At 45.4% G+C, this 21,944-nt stretch overlaps 1 protein-coding gene across 3 annotated transcripts in view; it reads left to right on the forward strand.

Annotated features, from left to right (window-relative positions):
- The window catches only part of LOC143997184 (chloride channel protein C-like), a 253,086-nt gene that overhangs the window by 58,347 nt on the left and 172,795 nt on the right, over positions 1-21,944 (forward strand). For all 3 annotated transcript variants that reach the window (XM_077492665.1, XM_077492666.1, XM_077492667.1), the window contains 3 exons: positions 4,765-4,845; positions 16,444-16,619; positions 17,655-17,747. In XM_077492665.1, the coding sequence (XP_077348791.1) occupies positions 4,765-4,845; positions 16,444-16,619; positions 17,655-17,747 (350 nt within the window). The remainder of the gene's footprint in view (positions 1-4,764; positions 4,846-16,443; positions 16,620-17,654; positions 17,748-21,944) is intronic.

Genomic DNA, 21,944 nt, shown 5'->3' on the forward strand with positions numbered 1-21,944 from the left:
GAGTTGAATGTGCTGTGGTTTTGATACTCACCATTTACTGCACAGCAATGCAACAGTGTTCTGCATACAAAGGGCAGCTGCAACAATTGTACAAATAAGTGTTAAACCTTCTCAGGGTTTAAAATGATGTGCTGGACACTTTGGTGGACGTGATGCCAGATTCTATGCTCCTCCCAACATGTTTCATGACAGTTGACATCATCAGGGGTCAGAACATCTTTTGGCTGTTGATGCTGTCAACTGTGACAAAATGTGTCTGGCAGCGCATAAGATCTGAAGTCATTATGTTTGCGAGTGGTACTGTTTTTTAAATGCTGAGATACTGCTATTGCTAGTGAGTGCATTTTTACCTTGATAAACTTGGATTTTCTATACGCTTACAGTTACTATGTATAGCTGCCTTCTTTCCCTTTATGGTTTGCCCAGTAAACATTTTGTGGAGATATCTGTGAGTTGTAGGAGAACTTCATAACTTCAGCATGGATTCATGAAGAATCGATCTTGCCAAACCAATCTACTAACCTTCCATGAGGAGGTGAGTTGCCAGCTAGATAAAGGAAGGCCTGTAGACGTGGTGTATCTGGATTTTGCAAAAGCATTTGACACAGATCCCCATAAATGTTTACTGTACAAAATAAGGCATGGACCATAGGGTGAGTACATGGATTGAAAACTGGCTACAAGGACGAGTTCAGAGGGTGGTGATAAATGGGGAGTACTTAGACTGGTCAGGGGTGGGTAGTGGGGTCCCCCAGGGTTCTGTGCTGGGACCAATCCTATTTAATTTGTTCATAAACTACCTGGAGGATGGGGTAAACAGTTCAATCTCTGTATTTGCAGACGATACTAAGCTAAGCAGGGAGATAACTTCTCTACAGGATGTGGAAACCTTACAAAAAGATCTGAACAAATTAATGGGGTATGGCAAATGAGGTTCAATGTAGAAAAATGTAAAATAATGCATTTGGGTGGGAAAAATATGAATGCAATCTATATGCTGGGGGGAGAACCTCTGGGAGAATCCAGTATGGAAAGGGACCTTGGGATCCTAGTAGATGATAGGCTCAGCAATGGTATGCAATGCCAAGCTGCTGCTATCAAAGCAAATAGAATATTGGCATGCATTAAAAAGAGGATCACCTCCAGAGATAAAACAATAATTCTCCCAATCTACATGACTCTGGTCCGGCCGCACCTGCAGTATGCTGTCCAGTTCTGGTCACCAGTCCTCAGGAAGGATGTACTGGAAATGGAGCGAGTACAAAGAAGGGCAACAAAGCTAATAAAGGGTCTGGAGGATATTAGTTATGAGGAAAGGTTGCGAGCACTGAACTTATTCTCTCTGGAGAAGAGATGCTTGAGAGGGGATATGATTTCAATATACAAATACCGTACTGGTGACCCCACAATAAGGAGAAAACGTTTTTGCAAAAGGGAGTTTAACAAAACTTGTGGCCACTCATTAAAATTTGAAGAAAAGAGGTTTAACCTTAAACTATGTAGAGGGTTCTTTACTGTAAGAGTGGCAAGGATGTGGAATTCCCTTCCACAGGCGGTGGTCTCAGCGGGGGGGCATTGATAGTTTCAAGAAACTATTAGATAACCACCTGAATGACCGCAAAATACAGGGATATAAAATGTAAGACTGACATATAATCACACACATTGGTTGAACTTGATGGACTTGTGTCTTTTTTCAACCTCACCTACTATGTAACTATGTAACTGGTTCAGATTGGCTTATTAAGCATCCATTTGATGACCCTTTCTGTAGTAAGCATGGTCTCCTATGGCAAAGGTTTGTATATACTTGTTAAGAGGGTTGATATCTATGTTTTGTGTGTTAAAATTTACTGTATGTTTGTCCACATATCAAGCCCTACTGGCAAGATATAGCAAAGTGTATCCGTCCGGTCACATCCCTTTCAGTCCCCCTTACGGTTGAAGTATACCTGTAGAGCTCGGTTGAGCACTTAGCCACCACTAGTGCTATACGAATGCTTCTCAACCTCCTGCTGTTCTACGCCAAAAAACTGATTATCCTGTCATAAAAGAGATCTACTGCCCCCCCAACTTAGGCTTCATGGAAGTCCCTGGTCAACAAGGCAGTCCCTTTTTATAAGGCAACCTATTTGAGTAGGGGCCAAATTTGACAAGGTGTTGGAGGCTGGATGGCATCCACAGACACGGTTTCAGATTAGACCCATAGGCAATTTAGCAGGTAGTCATTGTTATAGATACATAAGCAGGAGGATTGAGTTCCTGAGGTGGTGGGTGATTGTGAAGTAAATACATTATAAAGTTATAATTTACTGAAGGTTTTAGGGTCCTTACTTCTCCTGATGAGGTGGAGGGTGGTTTTAGGATTGTAATACATGCATCATCTCCTCTTGTTGAAGGGGGCATCATTGATTCAGCGGACTATATATCTGCTTCCTTCCAGAGGCTCAAAGAATGTGCATATTTTGTCTGGGAAATTGTTGACTGTGTTGTAGGGGTGGGGGGGGGGGGGGGCTGTTTTTGGATTTTTGGAAGATTAGTTACAACTCAATGTGATCTGGTTGTTTGTTGCTTCGATGTGCGGCTTAATGTTGTACGCCTGTACTATAAATCTTAATAAAAAGTATTTTACAAAGAAAAAAATGTACTGTATGTTTTTGCACTTATAGCATGTTGCAAATATTCATTGATATTTGAAGGGTTATGTTTATATGTCTTGTATTAACACTGGCTCTTAAATGGATAGCACAACACTTTGTTAACTTATTATCAAAATGATATTTTGTATGTGAGTACGAGCAGCTCTGCGTTTGATATTGTATCACTGAGTGCAGAAGGAACACATTTATTTCACATAAATGTTAGTGCTAATGTGTAAATGAAATGTAAATGTGTAAATGAAGCAAAACTGGGCTATATATATTTACATCGTTTACATTAGTCTATCAAGTTCAACATTTTCCAAAGTTGTAGTCCATAGAAAGTCAACAAAATCCTATGGGAAACTGTGTCCAGATTTTCCACACAGGGTGAAAAAGAGCCTTACTGACACAAGAACAATTCGATTAGTTCTGTGGATTAAAATATTCCATTGGAAAATATTGAGTCTTTTTTTAAATTTCCCTATTGACTTTGCCATTATACAGTATGCAAGGCATGTCCAACTCAGATGAAACACTGTGCTGAATACAGTGAAATAATTCTTCTGTATTGATATCTACTGAAGGTTGCGCCTAATACATTTAGAAGAAGACGAATGCTTTTGGTATTTAAGATAATACTAATAAGTGTAATTTTTTTAACATTTTCTGAAGTACTTAGCTGCCAAATACATACGTAAAAATAAACTTTACTCTTAAACAATTGCCACAATGAAGGAGTATGTGATTTTTACAATGACATAGTAAGATGGCTGCATGTGGCCCAGAAAATGTAATGTCTGCCACATGCACTAAGCATCCCACATACTGTAAAGAACCCCAAAATTGACAGTAAATACTCTTTCTTCAGTGGCGTAACTAGAACCTTCAGGGCCCCGATGCAAGAAACCATGAAGGGCCCCCCTGAACCCCAGCCAGGGCCCTTCCCTCCGAGTCCGGCGGTGGAACTCCAGGGTTTGGTCACAGGTATGACCTTTGTGAGCCCTGTAGTTCCACCACTGGTATCAATAGTTTTTTTTATTATTTTAATTTTTATTTTTAGGTGCCCCATTGGGGGACTGTCCCTAGGCAGGATGGGGTCCCCGTCCCCAGAAGAGATGAGGTCCTTTTCTCCAGGGCAGATGAAGTTACTGCCCCCAGGTGAGAAGGGGACCCTGTCCCCAGGGGAGATGGGGGTCCCTGTCCCCACGTGAGAAGGAGCCCCTGTCCCCACGTGAGAAGGAGCCCATGTCCCCAGGGGGAGATGGAGGGGTTATGTAATGGTGTGTGGGGGATGGGGTCCTCTCACTCACCATGACCAAGCTGCAGGCCACACACTCATCCATGTTGGCCTGGGCTCCATCCAGTGTGCTGGATGGGTGATCAGCATATGTAGAGGGGGCTGCATGGGTCCCCTGCAGCACAGGGCCCAGTTGCGGTCGCAACTGCTGCACCCCCTATAGTTACGCCCCTGTCTTTCTTTTATGCAACTATTGTTCTTTGACCTATATACAGTATTTTGGATGAAAAATTAATCTGCAGATTCATATATTCATGCATGTTATATTATTATATTAGTTAAAGGGGTATTAAACCCAAAACCAAAAATCTAACATATTGCAGGTTACCAATTCCTTTATTTTCATTTGTTGAACTAGCCAGTAATTCTGTTATGTTTAACTTCATTTACCAGCGCAAGCTGGTAAAAGGGACAGTTAGTGGATTGAGACTACCCATTCAACACTAATAGGATCGCTTGCATTGGCCAGATTTTTCATTTAAAAAACCTTTGTATAACCTTTGTAATAAATAGCAAAAACGGTTGCTCTAACTCCTTTTAAAGTGTTATCTAGAGTTCATCTTTAATTTTGTTAGTCAAATTCATCTAAATCTGCTAGTGAATCCAACACTACCTCCCCAAAGATATCTATGTTGCTCCTCCAGTGGAGTGGAGACAGGAAGTGTTTTTTTACTGGCCAGATCATAAGGTGAAAATACAGGGAAGCAAAAATAAATGTAGCCATTATATGTAAGGAATAGTAAACAACAATATTTAAATTTTTTTGCATTAATACTGCTTTAAGCGGACTATAAGACTAAACATGCCTTCTTTTTATCTTTCCAGCATGGGGACTTTGTAACAACATGGCTGATTATTCTTGGAATCAGCCTCGGTATGGTCTTTTGTGCATCAAACCTCATATTGGTTAGTATCATTTCTAATCAAGAAGTAACAGACAGAATAAACATTCATTATATTCTGCGGAGATGCACACTTGTATAAAATGGAGCCCATGGCAACCTGTATCATTATTCTGAATTATTGTCTCATACTGATACCCCAAACAAGTGTTTCCAATGAAATACCCCTCAATTACTTGCACCAAGTTTTCACCTGGGTGCTTGATATTTGTCTCAAAATCTTCTAAATTATTTAGACATTCCCATGATATTTTCACCACAAGGTTATTTTTACAAAAAAAGCCCACCTTAAAAGAACGTATGTTTTTGTTGGCCGATGTATTGAAAATCCTCTGCAAGAATTCAGCTATCAGATTAATTGGATTCTTGCTCTAAAGAGACATATAATCTGACAGGAGGACCCACGGGGGTCAGAGGAAGAGTGAGTATTCTACACACCTGAAAAATTTAAATAGTTGCAACAACTGGGAGCAGAAAAACAGTATTTTTTAAAACACAGGCCACTGGAAAGCGAAGTATATAAATGTTTCTTTTAAAGGTGAGGTTTTTTTAAAAGAGATCCCGTGGTGATATTGTCATTTTAATCATATTTTGAGCACTTTAAAATTATTTTAGTTGCTGTTTTTTCATTAAGTAGTTTGGCTCAGCGTTTTTGGGTTATGCTTGTAAGAACTAAGTGGTACTGGTGAGTCTTCAGATTGAAAAATCAGACAAGCAAAAATAAAAATCAATCAGTGAACCTGATGATGATATTATATAGAGAGCTTCTAAATAGGACTTTATCGCTCTTTCATGTTTTACTTCTCTCATGCTCTAAGTGTAGATGTTGAATCAGAAGGTTCAGATGAAAGCCAGTGCTTAAATTGTGAAACCAATGAACCTGCCTTTTTTTGCAGGCACAAACCCAAGGGCTTTATCTTGAAGACAAGCCAGGTGTAGAAGATAAATGTCATGGTAAAACTTAAAGGCGGAATTCCTGGAAGGAATTAAAATACAAATGTAATGTACCTTTTACCGGCTTGTGCCTCCCATTTTTTAGGTGGGAGATATTTACCCAAGCCCGATTGTAATCCAGGGATGTACATGAGACTGGTTGCTCTCCCAGATCTCTGACTCCTGATTGGCTGAGAGACAGCAGTGGGAGCTATCGGTTCCTGCTGCTGTTAATCACAGCTCACAACCAGTGAGGAAGGAGCAGAGGGCAGGACCAATCCCCATTCTGTCTTATGGAGCAAGCATGTACAGGTGCCCCCATAGCAAGCAGCTTGCCATGGGGCACTCAGAGAAGAGGAGGGCCAGGAGTGCCGGTGGGGACCAGAGAATAGAAGGATTGGGGTTTCAAAACCAATACACAGAGTAGGTAAGTATAACATGTTTGTTATTTGAAAAAATACCTTTATTATTACTTTAATGCACAGCATACATTAAGGTAAAAATCTGTTTAGACTTTAGAACCACTTTAATAAAGTGTAATAAAGCCACAGCAACTCCCTGGAGCACTTGCCATAATGTTGCTCAGCTACACAATCTTTGTTTTATAAATAAACATTTAAAGAGGATCTATAATTCATTTTAAAAATGTATTTAACTTCCCAGGGGATCAAGTGCTTAAACATTAGTCCTATTCTAATCGGTGCAGGCCCCCCCCCCCCGGCCCCTAAAAACACCTCTATATGCTGGCTGTAGCTTCACCCCCTTTTGAAGCCCAAATTATGGGTGTTCCTGTGGGGAGAGGTACAGCCAGCACAGAGCTCCCACCTCCCTCTAGGCTGAGGGTGTACAAGCAGCTGCAGCTGCTTTACACAAATCCACAATGATCTTATATTGTTATGGATAAAGAAACAGCACTGCTGGTTCATTCATACAGTACAGATTACTAAGAGTCCCTATTCTCTGTGTGTCTATCAGCTGCTGATTATACACATATTGCTTTTTTAATTAAAGAGAGAACAATATACAAAACCACAACATATTCTGTTCATGGAAAGCACTGTGTATACTAAGACTGATGGTTGCTTTGGTTTAGATTATCTCCCTCAAATAACATTCACAAATCTATTGAACCAGAATAGATTTAAAAAAAGGGACAGCTATTTTCCGACTCCAATGGGATTTGAACATTTTAGTTACATGGGTAAAATAAAGATCTATATTCTTGTGTTAAATCTTTGTGAGTAGTGATGGACGAACTTCCGACGGGACGTTTCGCGAACGCGAAACGCGAACGGGCACAAACGTTCGCGAAAACGACCGTTCGCCGCGGGCTCCATTGACTTCAATGGGAGGCGAATTTCGCAAACCTTTAGGTCGAATTTGCGGCCACGGGGTAATTATTAGGGGGTAGCACGTAGTCCCACCACCTGGACAATAGCATAATACATGTATGAGGTGAATTTGGGATCGATAACTACAAGCATTTTTTTTTTATTTGGGAAATTGTTCTGACAATTCAGGACTATGGAGCTAATGAAGGCAATGGAGGAGAGGGAAGGTCAGGGACCAGGGTAGGCAAACAAGAGGGTGCAGGAGATACAGAGCACTGACAGCAGCACCGTAATACAGAGCACTGACATCAGCACCGTGACATACAGCGCTGACAGCAGCTCCGTGACATACAGCGCTGACAGCAGCTCCGTGACATACAGCGCTGACAGCAGCTCCGTGACATACAGCGCTGACAGCAGCTCCGTGACATACAGCGCTGACAGCAGCTCCGTGACATACAGCGCTGACAGCAGCACCGTGACATACAGCGCTGACAGCAGCTCCGTGACATACAGCGCTGACAGCAGCTCCGTGACATACAGCGCTGACAGCAGCTCCGTGACATACAGCACTGACAGCAGCTCCGTGACATACAGCGCTGACAGCAGCTCCGTGACATACAGCGCTGACAGCAGCACCGTGACATACAGCGCTGACAGCAGCTCCGTGACATACAGCGCTGACAGCAGCTCCGTGACATACAGCGCTGACAGCAGCTCCGTGACATACAGCACTGACAGCAGCTCCGTGACATACAGCGCTGACAGCAGCTCCGTGACATACAGCGCTGACAGCAGCACCGTGACATACAGCGCTGACAGCAGCTCCGTGACATACAGCGCTGACAGCAGCACCGTGACATACAGCGCTGACAGCAGCTCCGTGACATACAGCGCTGACAGCAGCTCCGTGACATACAGCGCTGACAGCAGCACCGTGACATACAGCGCTGACAGCAGCTCCGTGACATACAGCGCTGACAGCAGCTCCGTGACATACAGCGCTGACAGCAGCTCCGTGACATACAGCGCTGACAGCAGCTCCGTGACATACAGCGCTGACAGCAGCTCCGTGACATACAGCGCTGACAGCAGCACCGTGACATACAGCGCTGACAGCAGCTCCGTGACATACAGCGCTGACAGCAGCTCCGTGACATACAGCGCTGACAGCAGCTCCGTGACATACAGCGCTGACAGCAGCTCCGTGACATACAGCGCTGACAGCAGCTCCGTGACATACAGCGCTGACAGCAGCTCCGTGACATACAGCGCTGACAGCAGCACCGTAAGCAGCCCCAGGAGGAAGTCAGCACAGCACAGGGATGGTGTGATCCCCTCATAATAAGAACCCCCAGGAGGAAGTCAGCACAGCACAGGGATGGTGTGATCCCCTCATAATAAGAACCCCCAGGAGGAAGTCAGCACAGCACAGGGATGGTGTGATCCCCTCATAATAAGAACCCCCAGGAGGAAGTCAGCACAGCACAGGGATGGTGGGAGCCCCTCATAATAAGAACACCCAGGAGGAAGTCAGCACAGCACAGGGATGGTGGGAACCCCTCATAATAAGCAGCCCCAGTAGAAATATGACACCGCTCAACCTCTTCAAAGAGGAGGGTAGGGGCATATAGTACGGTGTGCTTTTTTGGGTCAGGGAAGTGAGCCAAATGAATTAAGAAGGTCTGTGTGCTTGATTCCAAAAATTGTTTATAGACATATACATGGTCTACTGATCACATGTGTTGAATTCCTCCGAGATCCATGCCTCATTCATTTTTAGAAATGTGAGGTAGTTAACACTGTGGTGAGCTAGGCGAGTACGCTTATCGGTCACAATCCCCCCTGCTGCGCTGAACGTCCTTTCGGACAGGACACTGGATGAGGGGCAAGCCAACAGTTCGATTGCAAATTGGGCAAGCTCTGGCCAGAGGTCAAGCCTGCCCACCCAGTAGTCTAGGGGTTCATCACTCCTCAGAGCGTCCACATCGGCCGTTAACCCAATGTAGTCGGACACCTGACGGTCTAGGCGTTCCCTGATGCTGGATCCGGATGACACCTGTCGATGGGTCGGCTGAAAGAATGACCTCATATCCGAAGTCACCAACACATCTTCAAACCGGCCTCTTCTTGCAGGCGCTGTTGGATTGGTACCCGCAAATCCTTCTCTGGGAGTGGGAATTGCTCCTCTGCCAGCGCACGCAAAAGCAGAATGCAGCATTTCTCGAAGCAAGGCCTGGAAGTGCTGCATTCTGACAGCCCTCTGCGACGGCGGTAACATTTCCGCCATTTTGTGTTTGTACCGGGGGTCTAAGTACGTTGCCACCCAGTACTGGTCCTTGACCCTCATGCTTTTTATACGGGGGTCCCTATTAAAACACTGGAGCATGAAGGCCCCCATTTGCACTAAAGTGGAAGCGGTGTGGTGGCCTGGCTCCTGCTCATCATCCAGGATAATGTCGTCCTCTTCATTCTCCTCTCCCCATCCTCGCACAACAGGGATCCCAGAAAGGTTTAAAGCATGCTCTTCTTGCTCCTGCTCATCCGCCCCGGCACCATCCTCCTCTGACTCCTCATCAGACTCCTGTTGTTGACTTGTCTCAGATAGAGTAGCCCCCCCTGGGAATTCATCCAGCATTGCGACTTCCTCATCTTCCCGCTCCTGCTCCTCCACAGCCTGATCAATGACACGACGCAATGCACGCTCCAGAAAGAAGGCATAAGGTACCATGTCACTGATGGCGCCATGGCTGCGACTGACCAGTTTGGTGATCTCCTCAAATGGCCGCAGAAGTCTGCATGTGTCGCGCATGAGCAGCCACTGGCGCGGTGAAAAAAAACCCAGCTCCCCAGAACCGTTTCTTTCGCAGAGTTCATACAGGTAGACGTTAACTGCACGTTTCTGCTGGAGCAGCCTATCAAGCATATAGAAGGTTGAGTTCCATCGCGTCGGGCAATCGCAAATAAGACGTCTGACCGGCAGATGGTGTCGCCGCTGAATGTCAGCAAGGCGAGCCATGGCCGTGTAAGATCTTCTGAAATGGGCCGAGATTTTCCTTGCCTGCCGCAAGATGTCCTGGACCCCAGGGTATTTGACAAGGAATCGCTGCACGACCAAGTTTAAGACGTGTGCCATGCACGGCACGTGCGTGATTTTGCCCTGTTTCAATGCGCTAAGCAGATTGGCACCGTTGTCACACACCACTTTACCAACTGTCAAATTGAGCGGTGTTAGCCACTCATCTGCCTGTGAACGCAAAGCTGAAAGGAGTGCCGGGCCAGTGTGGCTCTTTGCTTCCAGGCACAACAGACGCAGCACGGCATGGCAACGTCTCACCTGGCATGTGGAATAGGTTCTGGGGAGCTTGGGCGGTGCAGTGGAAGAGACGCTAGCAGCGGAAAAGGAGGAGGCAGCTGAGGAGGAGAGGGAGGAGGATGGAGTAGGAGGAGGAGAAGAAGAGTCAGGCCTGCATGCAATCCGTGGCGGTAAAACCAAATCTACACGGGTGCCACGGGTTACATGCTTGACGGCCGTCAGAAGGTTCACCCAGTGGGCAGTAAAACTGATATACCTTCCCTGCCCGTGTTTGCTAGACCACGTGTCTGTGGTCAGATGTATCTTGGCACCGACACTGTGTGCCAGAGATACATTCACTTGCCGCTGAACATGGCCATATAGCTCTGGGATGCCCTTCTCTGAGAAATACTTCCTTCCTGGGACCTTCCATTGTGGTGTTCCAATGGCCACAAATTTGCGAAAGGCCTCCGAGTCCACCAGTTTATATGGCAGTAGTTGGCGGGCTATGAGTTCTGACAAGCCAGCCGCCAACCGTTGGGCAAGAGGGTTATCCGGCGTCATCATTTTTTTACGCTCAAACATTAGGCCCACGGAAGCCTGCCTTTTTGCAGAAAAATGTGAGCTTGGCGTGATGGAAGGTGGAGTGGAGGACAATTGTGAGGAGAGAGGAGAAGGAGAAGTAGAAGACGAGGCTGGACGGTGAGAGCCTGCAGTGTGGCTTTGTGTGTTCCGTTGCTCCCACTGGGCTCGGTGATGGCTGCTCATGTGCCTTCTTAAGGCGGTCGTCCCTAGGTGAGTATTGGGCTTACCGCGACTAACGCGTTGACTGCAAAGATTGCAGATGGCAACGCTATTGTCAGCAGCGGACACGTTAAAAAAAGCCCACACTGCGGAGCCATGTGCCGGTGTCCTGGGAGCGCCAGATGTGACCGTACATGGTCGATGACTCGCTCCTGATACATTTGCAGTCTGCTTTGTCCCTGCTGTGCAATGTAAGTCATTGCTGCTTCTCCTCCCTATCTGCTGGTCCATATCTCCCTCTGAACTCCCCTCCTCTTCCTCTCTTGTGGGCACCCACGTGACATCACTAGACACGTCATCATCAACGTCACCTTCCCCACCGCTATAAGTAGAGTAGGCAGCAACACCGGGGACCAACCTCCTCCTTGGGCTGATCTGGGTACTGGCGTCAGACTGCTGAGTAGCGCTTGTTGCTACCTCCTCTTCCTGATCCAATACCAAGAGTGGCTGCGCATCAGAAATGTCCTCTTGATATGGATCGGAAAATAATTCCAGTGACTCAAGCGGAAGGTATGTGGTGGTGGTGGTGGTGGTCGTGTTGTTGGTGGTAGTGTCTTTGGGGGTGCACATAGCAGAGAGTGAAGAAGAGGGTGCAGATCGAGAGGATGAGGAGGGTGCAGAAGAATAAGGCTGAGTGAGCCACTCAACCAAGTCTGGTGCGTCCTTTAAAGTAATTGAACGCACCTTCTGCAACTTCCCACTTTGGCTCAAGGCTGTTGCTCCTGCCCTACCCCTACCACCCCTGCGGAAGGGCCTGCCTCTTCCTCTGCCTGTCATTTTTTAAATCACCCTGTGACAAAACTCTTAGTCCCTATACCGCTGAAGGACTGCTGCAGTATAGGGCAGCGGTCAGCAGTAGTGCACGTCAACCCTATGTATTGTGGACCGATAGCGGTCCTTACAGAACAGCAGACTGTACTGCACTCAGGCCTATGTACCGTAGCACCCTATACCAAGTTACCAGTCCTTATAAAAACTTTTGTGGACCAAGCAGGTTGTGTGTTAGTGATTAGCAGACTGTACGTCAGTCCCTATACCAATGAAGGACTGCTGCAGTATAGGGCAGCGGTCAGCAGTAGTGCACGGCAACCCTATGTATTGTGGACCGATAGCGGTCCTTACAGAACAGCAGACTGTACTGCACTCAGGCCTATGTACCGTAGCACCCTATACCAAGTTACCAGTCCTTATAAAAACTTTTGTGGACCAAGCAGGTTGTGTGTTAGTGATTAGCAGACTGTGCGTCAGTCCCTATACCGCTGAAGGACTGCTGCAGTATAGGGCAGCGGTCAGCAGTAGTGCACGGCAACCCTATGTATTGTGGACCGATAGCGGTCCTTACAGAACAGCAGACTGTAACGCACTCAGGCCTATGTACCGTAGCACCCTATACCAAGTTACCAGTCCTTATAAGAACTTTTGTGGACCAAGCAGGTTGTGTGTTAGTGATTAGCAGACTGTACGTCAGTCCCTATACCAATGAAGGACTGCTGCAGTATAGGGCAGCGGTCAGCAGTAGTGCACGGCAACCCTATGTATTGTGGACCGATAGCGGTCCTTACAGAACAGCAGACTGTACTGCACTCAGGCCTATGTACCGTAGCACCCTATACCAAGTTACCAGTCCTTATAAGAACTTTTGTGGACCAAGCAGGTTGTGTGTTAGTGTTTAGCAGACTGTGCGTCAGTCCCTATACCGCTGAAGGACTGCTGCAGTATAGGGCAGCGGTCAGCAGTAGTGCACGGCAACCCTATGTATTGTGGACCGATAGCGGTCCTTACAGAACAGCAGACTGTACTGCACTCAGGCCTATGTACCGTAGCACCCTATACCAAGTTACCAGTCCTTATAAGAACTTTTGTGGACCAAGCAGGTTGTGTGTTAGTGTTTAGCAGACTGTGCGTCAGTCCCTATACCGCTGAAGGACTGCTGCAGTATAGGGCAGCGGTCAGCAGTAGTGCACGTCAACCCTATGTATTGTGGACCGATAGCGGTCCTTACAGAACAGCAGACTGTACTGCACTCAGGCCTATGTACCGTAGCACCCTATACCAAGTTACCAGTCCTTATAAGAACTTTTGTGGACCAAGCAGGTTGTGTGTTAGTGATTAGCAGACTGTACGTCAGTCCCTATACCAATGAAGGACTGCTGCAGTATAGGGCAGCGGTCAGCAGTAGTGCACGGCAACCCTATGTATTGTGGACCGATAGCGGTCCTTACAGAACAGCAGACTGTAACGCACTCAGGCCTATGTACCGTAGCACCCTATACCAAGTTACCAGTCCTTATAAGAACTTTTGTGGACCAAGCAGGTTGTGTGTTAGTGATTAGCAGACTGTACGTCAGTCCCTATACCAATGAAGGACTGCTGCAGTATAGGGCAGCGGTCAGCAGTAGTGCACGGCAACCCTATGTATTGTGGACCGATAGCGGTCCTTACAGAACAGCAGACTGTACTGCACTCAGGCCTATGTACCGTAGCACCCTATACCAAGTTACCAGTCCTTATAAGAACTTTTGTGGACCAAGCAGGTTGTGTGTTAGTGTTTAGCAGACTGTGCGTCAGTCCCTATACCGCTGAAGGACTGCTGCAGTATAGGGCAGCGGTCAGCAGTAGTGCACGGCAACCCTATGTATTGTGGACCGATAGCGGTCCTTACAGAACAGCAGACTGTACTGCACTCAGGCCTATGTACCGTAGCACCCTATACCAAGTTACCAGTCCTTATAAGAACTTTTGTGGACCAAGCAGGTTGTGTGTTAGTGTTTAGCAGACTGTGCGTCAGTCCCTATACCGCTGAAGGACTGCTGCAGTATAGGGCAGCGGTCAGCAGTAGTGCACGGCAACCCTATGTATTGTGGACCGATAGCGGTCCTTACAGAACAGCAGACTGTACTGCACTCAGGCCTATGTACCGTAGCACCCTATACCAAGTTACCAGTCCTTATAAGAACTTTTGTGGACCAAGCAGGTTGTGTGTTAGTGATTAGCAGACTGTACGTCAGTCCCTATACCAATGAAGGACTGCTGCAGTATAGGGCAGCGGTCAGCAGTAGTGCACGGCAACCCTATGTATTGTGGACCGATAGCGGTCCTTACAGAACAGCAGACTGTAACGCACTCAGGCCTATGTACCGTAGCACCCTATACCAAGTTACCAGTCCTTATAAGAACTTTTGTGGACCAAGCAGGTTGTGTGTTAGTGATTAGCAGACTGTACGTCAGTCCCTATACCAATGAAGGACTGCTGCAGTATAGGGCAGCGGTCAGCAGTAGTGCACGGCAACCCTATGTATTGTGGACCGATAGCGGTCCTTACAGAACAGCAGACTGTAACGCACTCAGGCCTATGTACCGTAGCACCCTATACCAAGTTACCAGTCCTTATAAGAACTTTTGTGGACCAAGCAGGTTGTGTGTTAGTGATTAGCAGACTGTACGTCAGTCCCTATACCAATGAAGGACTGCTGCAGTATAGGGCAGCGGTCAGCAGTAGTGCACGGCAACCCTATGTATTGTGGACCGATAGCGGTCCTTACAGAACAGCAGACTGTACTGCACTCAGGCCTATGTACCGTAGCACCCTATACCAAGTTACCAGTCCTTATAAGAACTTTTGTGGACCAAGCAGGTTGTGTGTTAGTGTTTAGCAGACTGTGCGTCAGTCCCTATACCGCTGAAGGACTGCTGCAGTATAGGGCAGCGGTCAGCAGTAGTGCACGTCAACCCTATGTATTGTGGACCGATAGCGGTCCTTACAGAACAGCAGACTGTACTGCACTCAGGCCTATGTACCGTAGCACCCTATACCAAGTTACCAGTCCTTATAAGAACTTTTGTGGACCAAGCAGGTTGTGTGTTAGTGTTTAGCAGACTGTGCGTCAGTCCCTATACCGCTGAAGGACTGCTGCAGTATAGGGCAGCGGTCAGCAGTAGTGCACGGCAACCCTATGTATTGTGGACCGATAGCGGTCCTTACAGAACAGCAGACTGTACTGCACTCAGGCCTATGTACCGTAGCACCCTATACCAAGTTACCAGTCCTTATAAGAACTTTTGTGGACCAAGCAGGTTGTGTGTTAGTGATTAGCAGACTGTACGTCAGTCCCTATACCAATGAAGGACTGCTGCAGTATAGGGCAGCGGTCAGCAGTAGTGCACGGCAACCCTATGTATTGTGGACCGATAGCGGTCCTTACAGAACAGCAGACTGTACCGCACCCAAGCCTATGTACCGTAGCACCCTAGACAGACCAAGTTACCAGTCCTGATAAAGAGCTTTGTGGAACAAGTGAGTTGTGAATGATTAGCAGACTGCAGCAGAAGGGCAGCAGTCAAGTATAATATTCTTTCTATATTTGGAAGAAAGAATATTATACGTGTACAAGCCTATTACCGTACCACTGATACCAGTCCTGAAAAGAACCTTTGTGGAACTAATAGTAACAGCAAGTCTTTAAAATTATCCTCACTGCCTGACAACACTGCTTCCTGCCTGTCCCTATACAAATTGGCAAAAAAGAGTAGGCTGGAACGATTAGCTGGAACAGCTCTTTTGTGGACCTGATAGTAACAGCTAATGATGATGATGATGATGATGATGAAGAAAGACTAATCTGGCTGAGCTGTCCCTAAAATAGCAGCATACAGCGCTCTGTCCCTTTATCTAAACTGACAAAAGAAACTCAGGCTGCTGACCTAACACCTATACCAGTCCTGAAAAGAACTTTTGTGTACCAAATAGCTAGCGTTTTCTCTGTCCCTACTCCACACAGGATCCTTTCCCTACAGTGACAGAAGAAAGAATGTAAAATGGCCACCGGATCGGGTGTATTTATAGGTTAGGGGGAATGTCCAAGTGTCCATGAGCTGTCATGTCTCAATTGGTTGTCCTGTAACACATGATAAACGTGTCACGAAAGGTTAAAGTTCTTGTATACATTAAACACGTAAGTCCGCCGGGGCGAACGACGGAAAAAGGCGTTCGAACCCGCGGACGGCGAAAGTCGGAAATTCGCCGCGAAACGACCGCCGGGCGAACCGTTCGGCCATCACTATTTGTGAGCCTAATATCTTATAATCAGCATGTAACTGCGTGGCAAACTCTCTGGAGACCCCAGAAATAAGTTATTCAGTAAGCTTTCTATGATTTTCAGTAATGTTCTTTTGTAAAAAAAGGAAAGATGTTATTTATTTAAAAAATATATAAAATATTCTCCCCCTATTTCTCTTTCAGTTTTTCTGTCCATCTGGGTCACCCAGTGCTCTCCCTGAAGTCATTGGGTACTTAAATGGAGCATCACTGAAGCATATCTTTAATATAAGAACATTTTTTGGAACATTCTTGTCATGTGCATTATCAGTATCAGCAGGACTTTTTTGTGGCCCAGAAGCCCCAATGATTCATGTTGGGTAAGAGGAACTATATTATGGTAGTTTGCTAGGCTGTTCATTTTCACAAAAGTTAATCACCCTAATTGGCTTTTATTAGGTAGACAGAGTTACTTTACAATGTGGATGTATGGGTTAAAATGGTGGCTTGGGTTTAAGTATTGGGGCCGAGAGTTTGTGTGTCATTGTGTTTATTTTGGGGGTTTCTGTGAATTGCCAATGTTCTGTAAAGTTGTTCAGAATAAGTACGTTCTAGAGAATATACAAGGAGATAAGTAATAAGTAAATACATTCTGAGGAATATACAAAGCGTGTCATAGACATCCGCCCATGTCTGGTCAATCAAAACAAAGTGGACTTCATGGGGAAGTATCTCTCAGTTCCCCATCAGGCTCTGCCCACTGTCAGCTCAATGTGACCCGCTGCCATTGGTGCTAGGATAGGGGCGGCCTTCATCATAGCAACCAATGATGATATGCTATGCTAGGACAAGGGCCGCCCACATCCTAGTAACCATTGAAGTAAATGTAAAACACATTAAAATACTCTATATTAAACTAATGACTACACAACACCCCCTCCCCTTGTAGACCAGCTTTGACCTGGTCTTCTTAATTACTTCCAGTTTGCCATAAAATTGAATTTCCCTGATTGTTTCCTTATTCGGGAATTAGATACACAAATATTTCATAAAGCTATTGGTGAAATATATTTTTGTAATTCCCCTACAGGGAACATCCATTGACAATGCCCTTTAATGGCTTACACCCAAACATTCACGTTTCTCACTAAATGTGGCATTCCATGACCTTGAATAAAATGTATTTTTATGTTTAGGATTGAAGTGTATGTGCCGTAATAATTTCAATCTCCTGCTATTTATAGCATTTTTTTTCCACAGTTCATTTTTTAGTTCTGGGATATATCAAGGACTAGGAAAAAAATGTTGTCAATTATGATTGTACCCAGAAGGAAGTTTATGAATGCACTATACCAGTAAACACTTGTAGTAATTGTTACAATGATTCTTATCTGACAAAGCAATTATTATTTCAGAGCTGTGGTCGGATATGGTCTGAGTCAGTTTAAATCGGACACACTACGAATAAAACTTCCATTCTTTACAAGGTTTCGGAATTCAGCAGATAAGTAAGTACTGAACTCAGATTATTTGTTGGCTGTGTTGGAGGTTAAAATGTTAGATTCATTTGTCAAAACCTAAGCAAAAGAAACGTCTTCAACACAACACAGTAATGAACTTTCACACAGTTTCCCTACAAGACTTTGGTTGTATTTAAAGTAGACCTAGAATCACATATATTTTTGCATTATATGATAAGTGAGGCTTATTATTGTGGGGTGTAACACCAAAATGTAAGATCTGCTAATTAAAACAGTGGGCTGAAACCCCATGTAAAATCAATGCATTCCATGTTTGAAAAAAAAAGGACTTGTGAGTTAAAGAGGGATTCCATCTACAAAAAAAATATTAAAAGCCAGCAGCTATAAATACTACAGCTGCTGACTTTTAATAAATGGACACTCACCTGTCCCAGGGTCCAGCGATGTCGGCAGCCGAGATCGATCGATCGCTAGGCTCTCAGCTGCTGCCGCCGCCATTCTAGGTGAGGGAATCGTAAAGTGAAGCGTTGCGGCTTCACTTCCCGGTTCCCTACTGCGCATGCACGAGTCGTGCAGCGCAATAGGAATGGTCCGCGCTGTCTCTGGGACCCGTGTGTGTCCCAGCAGACAGTGTGGCGGGACAGGAAACAGCATAGACTCCCATGGGAGTCTATGCCCGGAAGTGGGTGCAAATACCTGTCTTAGACAGGTATCTGAGGTCTTTTTATGTGAAGGTTCTTTTATTCCTTTTTTTATTTTTCTTCCTTACTCCCCCTTCTCCCTGTCAATATTTATATTCACAAAGTGATAACTAGGACGCAGCATTTTTTCTATCAGTGTATCCACAGACACCACCCTGTGATAGATACACACTTGTTTAATTTTTAAAAAACACATTTCACACTGTATCTCTCAGCTCTGAAAAGCTAGTGCCAGGGATCTGAAGTCTCACCCCGGAGAGCTCAGTGAGGAGAGCTATTTGGCCAAGGGACCCCCACCCCCACTTCACACAGTACATAGGGGATGTGCAAAACTGTGGCTGTTAATCACAGGCTGTGTGCTGGAACTATCCTCCTATTCATCAGTTATCTCTTGGAGTCATGAAAAACTGTCAGAAGTAACTCATACAGATAGAAGAGGAATGAGGCAGTATAGAGGAATTACAGTCAGTGCTTTATATAGAGCACATATGCTTTGTTCATATTTTATATCTGAGGTTTACAACCACTTTAACTCTCAGGCTGCTATTAGGGTTATTATTTACTTTCTGTACTAAGATATTGAGCCAGAAGTAAATCCTGGTATTTAGCCCAGTAGCTTTTAATTCTTGTTTTGCACAGATTAACCACTTAACAACCGCCCATTGCCGATTAACGACTTCAGGGCGGTTGTTTAACTCTGAGAGGCCGTTAATTAACGACCTCCCAGAATTCTGCTCTCGCGCGCCCCCTGGGGCGCGCACGCGAGAGCATCCGTGACCGCTGGGTCCAGTGGACCCGGCGCATCACGAATCACGGTAAACGGCCGCTCATCGCGGCCGTTTACCACGTGATCGCTCCGTCAAATGACGGAGTGATCACTTGTAAACAAGCCGGCGTCATGTTATGACGCCGGTTCCTCCCTCCCCCTCTCTGTACCGATCGGTACAGCGGAGGGGGAAGAGATCGGTGTCAGCAGCGATGTGGGCTGCATCTGCAGTGCCCACATCGCTGCTCACCGAAAATTAACCCCTCGATTCCCTGCATTACTCTGCAATACCCTGCCATTACTCTGCATTACTCTGCAATACCCTGCCATTACTCTGCATTACTCTGCAATGCCCTGCGACACTCTGCAATGCCCTGCAACACTCTGCAATGCCCTGCAACACTCTGCAATGCCCTGCAACACTCCGCAATGCCCTGCAACACTCCGCAATGCCCTGCAACACTCCGCAATGCCCTGCAACACTCTGCAACACCTTGCAACACCTTGCAACACTCTGCAACACTCTGCAACACTGCAACACTCTGCAATACCCTGCAACACTCTGCAACACTCTGCAACACTGCAACACTCTGCAATACCCTGCAACACTCTGCAACACTCTGCAACACTCTGCAACACTGCAACACTCTGCAATACCCTGCAACACTCTGCAACACTCTGCAATACCCTGCAACACTCTGCAATACCCTGCAACACTCTGCAATACCCTGCAATACTCCGCAATACCCTGCAACACTCCGCAATGCTCTGCAACACCCGCCAATACCCTGCAATGCTCTGCAACGCAGTACTCTGCAACGCCATACTCTGAGATACCCAGCCATACTCTGAGATACCCAGCCATAGTCGGTGATACCCTGCAATACCCAGCCATAGACATCCCCCCCCCCTCCCGCCGCCCTCCGCCCTCCGGTGCTTCTACCGAATCGCTAATACGATCAAAGCCAGAATCTTTTTTTTTTTTCAGGCTTCCCAGCTTAGAGGTGAGATGTGGGTCTTATTGACCCCACATCTCACTGTAAAGAGGACCTGTCATGCCATATTCCTATTACAAGGGATGTTTACATTCCTTGTAATAGGAATAAAAGTGATCAAAAAAATTATTTTTGGGGAAAAAAATGTCAAACTAAAATAAATAAAGTAAAACGAACAATAAAAAAAAATGTTTTTTTTTAAAGCGCCCCTGTCCCCATGTGCTCGCATGCAGAAGCGAACGCATACGCAAGTCCTGCCCACATATGAAAACGGTGTTCAAACCACACATGTGAGGTATCGCTGCGAACGTTAGAGCGAGAGCAATAATTCTAGCCCTAGACCTCCTCTGTAACTCAAAACATATAACCAGTAAAAAAAATTTAAATCGTCGCCTATGGGGATTTTTAAGTAGCGACGTTTGGCGCCATTCCACGAGCGTGTGCAATTTTGAAGAGTGACATATTAGGTATCTATTTACTCAGCGTAACTTCATCTTTCACATTATGCAAAAATTGGGCTAACTTTACTGTGTTTTTTTTTTTTTTAAGCACAAAACTGTTTTTTTTTCCAAAAAAAAGCATTCGAAAAATTACTGTGCAAATACCGTGCGAGATAAAAAGTTTCAAAGACCACCATTGTATTCTCCAGGGTGTTTGCTAAAAAAACATATATAATGTTTTGGATTTCTATGTAATTTTCTAGCAAATAAATGATGATTTTTACATGTAGGAGAGAAATGTCAGAATTGTCCTGGGTGCTCCAGAACACCTGATGGCGCTCCATGCATGTTGGGCCTCTGTATGTGGCCACACTGTGTAAAAGTCTCACACGTGTGGTATCGCCATACTCGGGAGTAATAGCAGAATGTGTTTTGGGGTGTAATTTGTGGTATGCATATGCTGTGTGTGAGAAATAACCTGATAATATGACAATTTTGTGAAAAAATAAAAAAAGTAAAAAGAATCTTGATTTTGCAAAGAATTGTGGGAAAAAATGACAACTTCAAAAAACTCATCATGCCTCTTACTAAATACCTTGGAATGTCTTCTTTCCAAAAAGGGGTCATTTGGGGGGTATTTGTACTTTTCTGGCATGTTAGGGTCTCAAGAATTGAAATAGGCCGTCAGTACTTCAGGTGTGATCAATTTTCAGATATTGGCACCATAGATTGTGGACTCTATAACTTTCACAAAGACCAAATAATATCCACCAATTTGTACTTATTTTTACCAAAGATCTGTAGTGGTATAAATTTTGGCCAAAATTTATGAAGAAAAAAATTACTAATCTGCTAAATTTTCTAACAGAAACAAAGAAAAATTCATTTTTTTACAGAATTTTCGGTATTTTTTCTTTTATAGCACAAAAAATAAAAAACCCAGCAGTGATTAAATACCACCAAAAGAAAGCTCTATTTGTGTGAAAAAAAGGACAAAAATTTCATATAGGTCCAGTGTTGCATGACTGAGTAATTGTCATTCAAAATGCGAGAGCACCAAAAGCTGAAAATTGGTCTGGTTATTAAGGGTGTTTAAGTGCCCAGTGGTCAAGTGGTTAAACTCCAACTTGACCAAAAACTGCAACTAAGGGTCCTTTCACACGGGGCGGATCAGTTCTGATCCGCCCCGTGGATGTCCGTTTGCTCAGCGGGGATCACTCCGCCGATCCCCGCTGAGCAGGGAGATGACAGGTCTGTCTCCGCACACTGTGCAGGGACGGACCTGTCACAGCGCCGCTCTCCCCTATGGGAGATCGGATGAC

The sequence above is a fragment of the Lithobates pipiens genome, unplaced genomic scaffold (genome assembly GCF_037356315.1).
Source record: "Lithobates pipiens isolate NorthernLeopardFrog02 unplaced genomic scaffold, aLitPip1_a1.2 Scaffold_19, whole genome shotgun sequence".
Classification (NCBI taxonomy): Eukaryota; Metazoa; Chordata; class Amphibia; order Anura; family Ranidae; genus Lithobates; species Lithobates pipiens.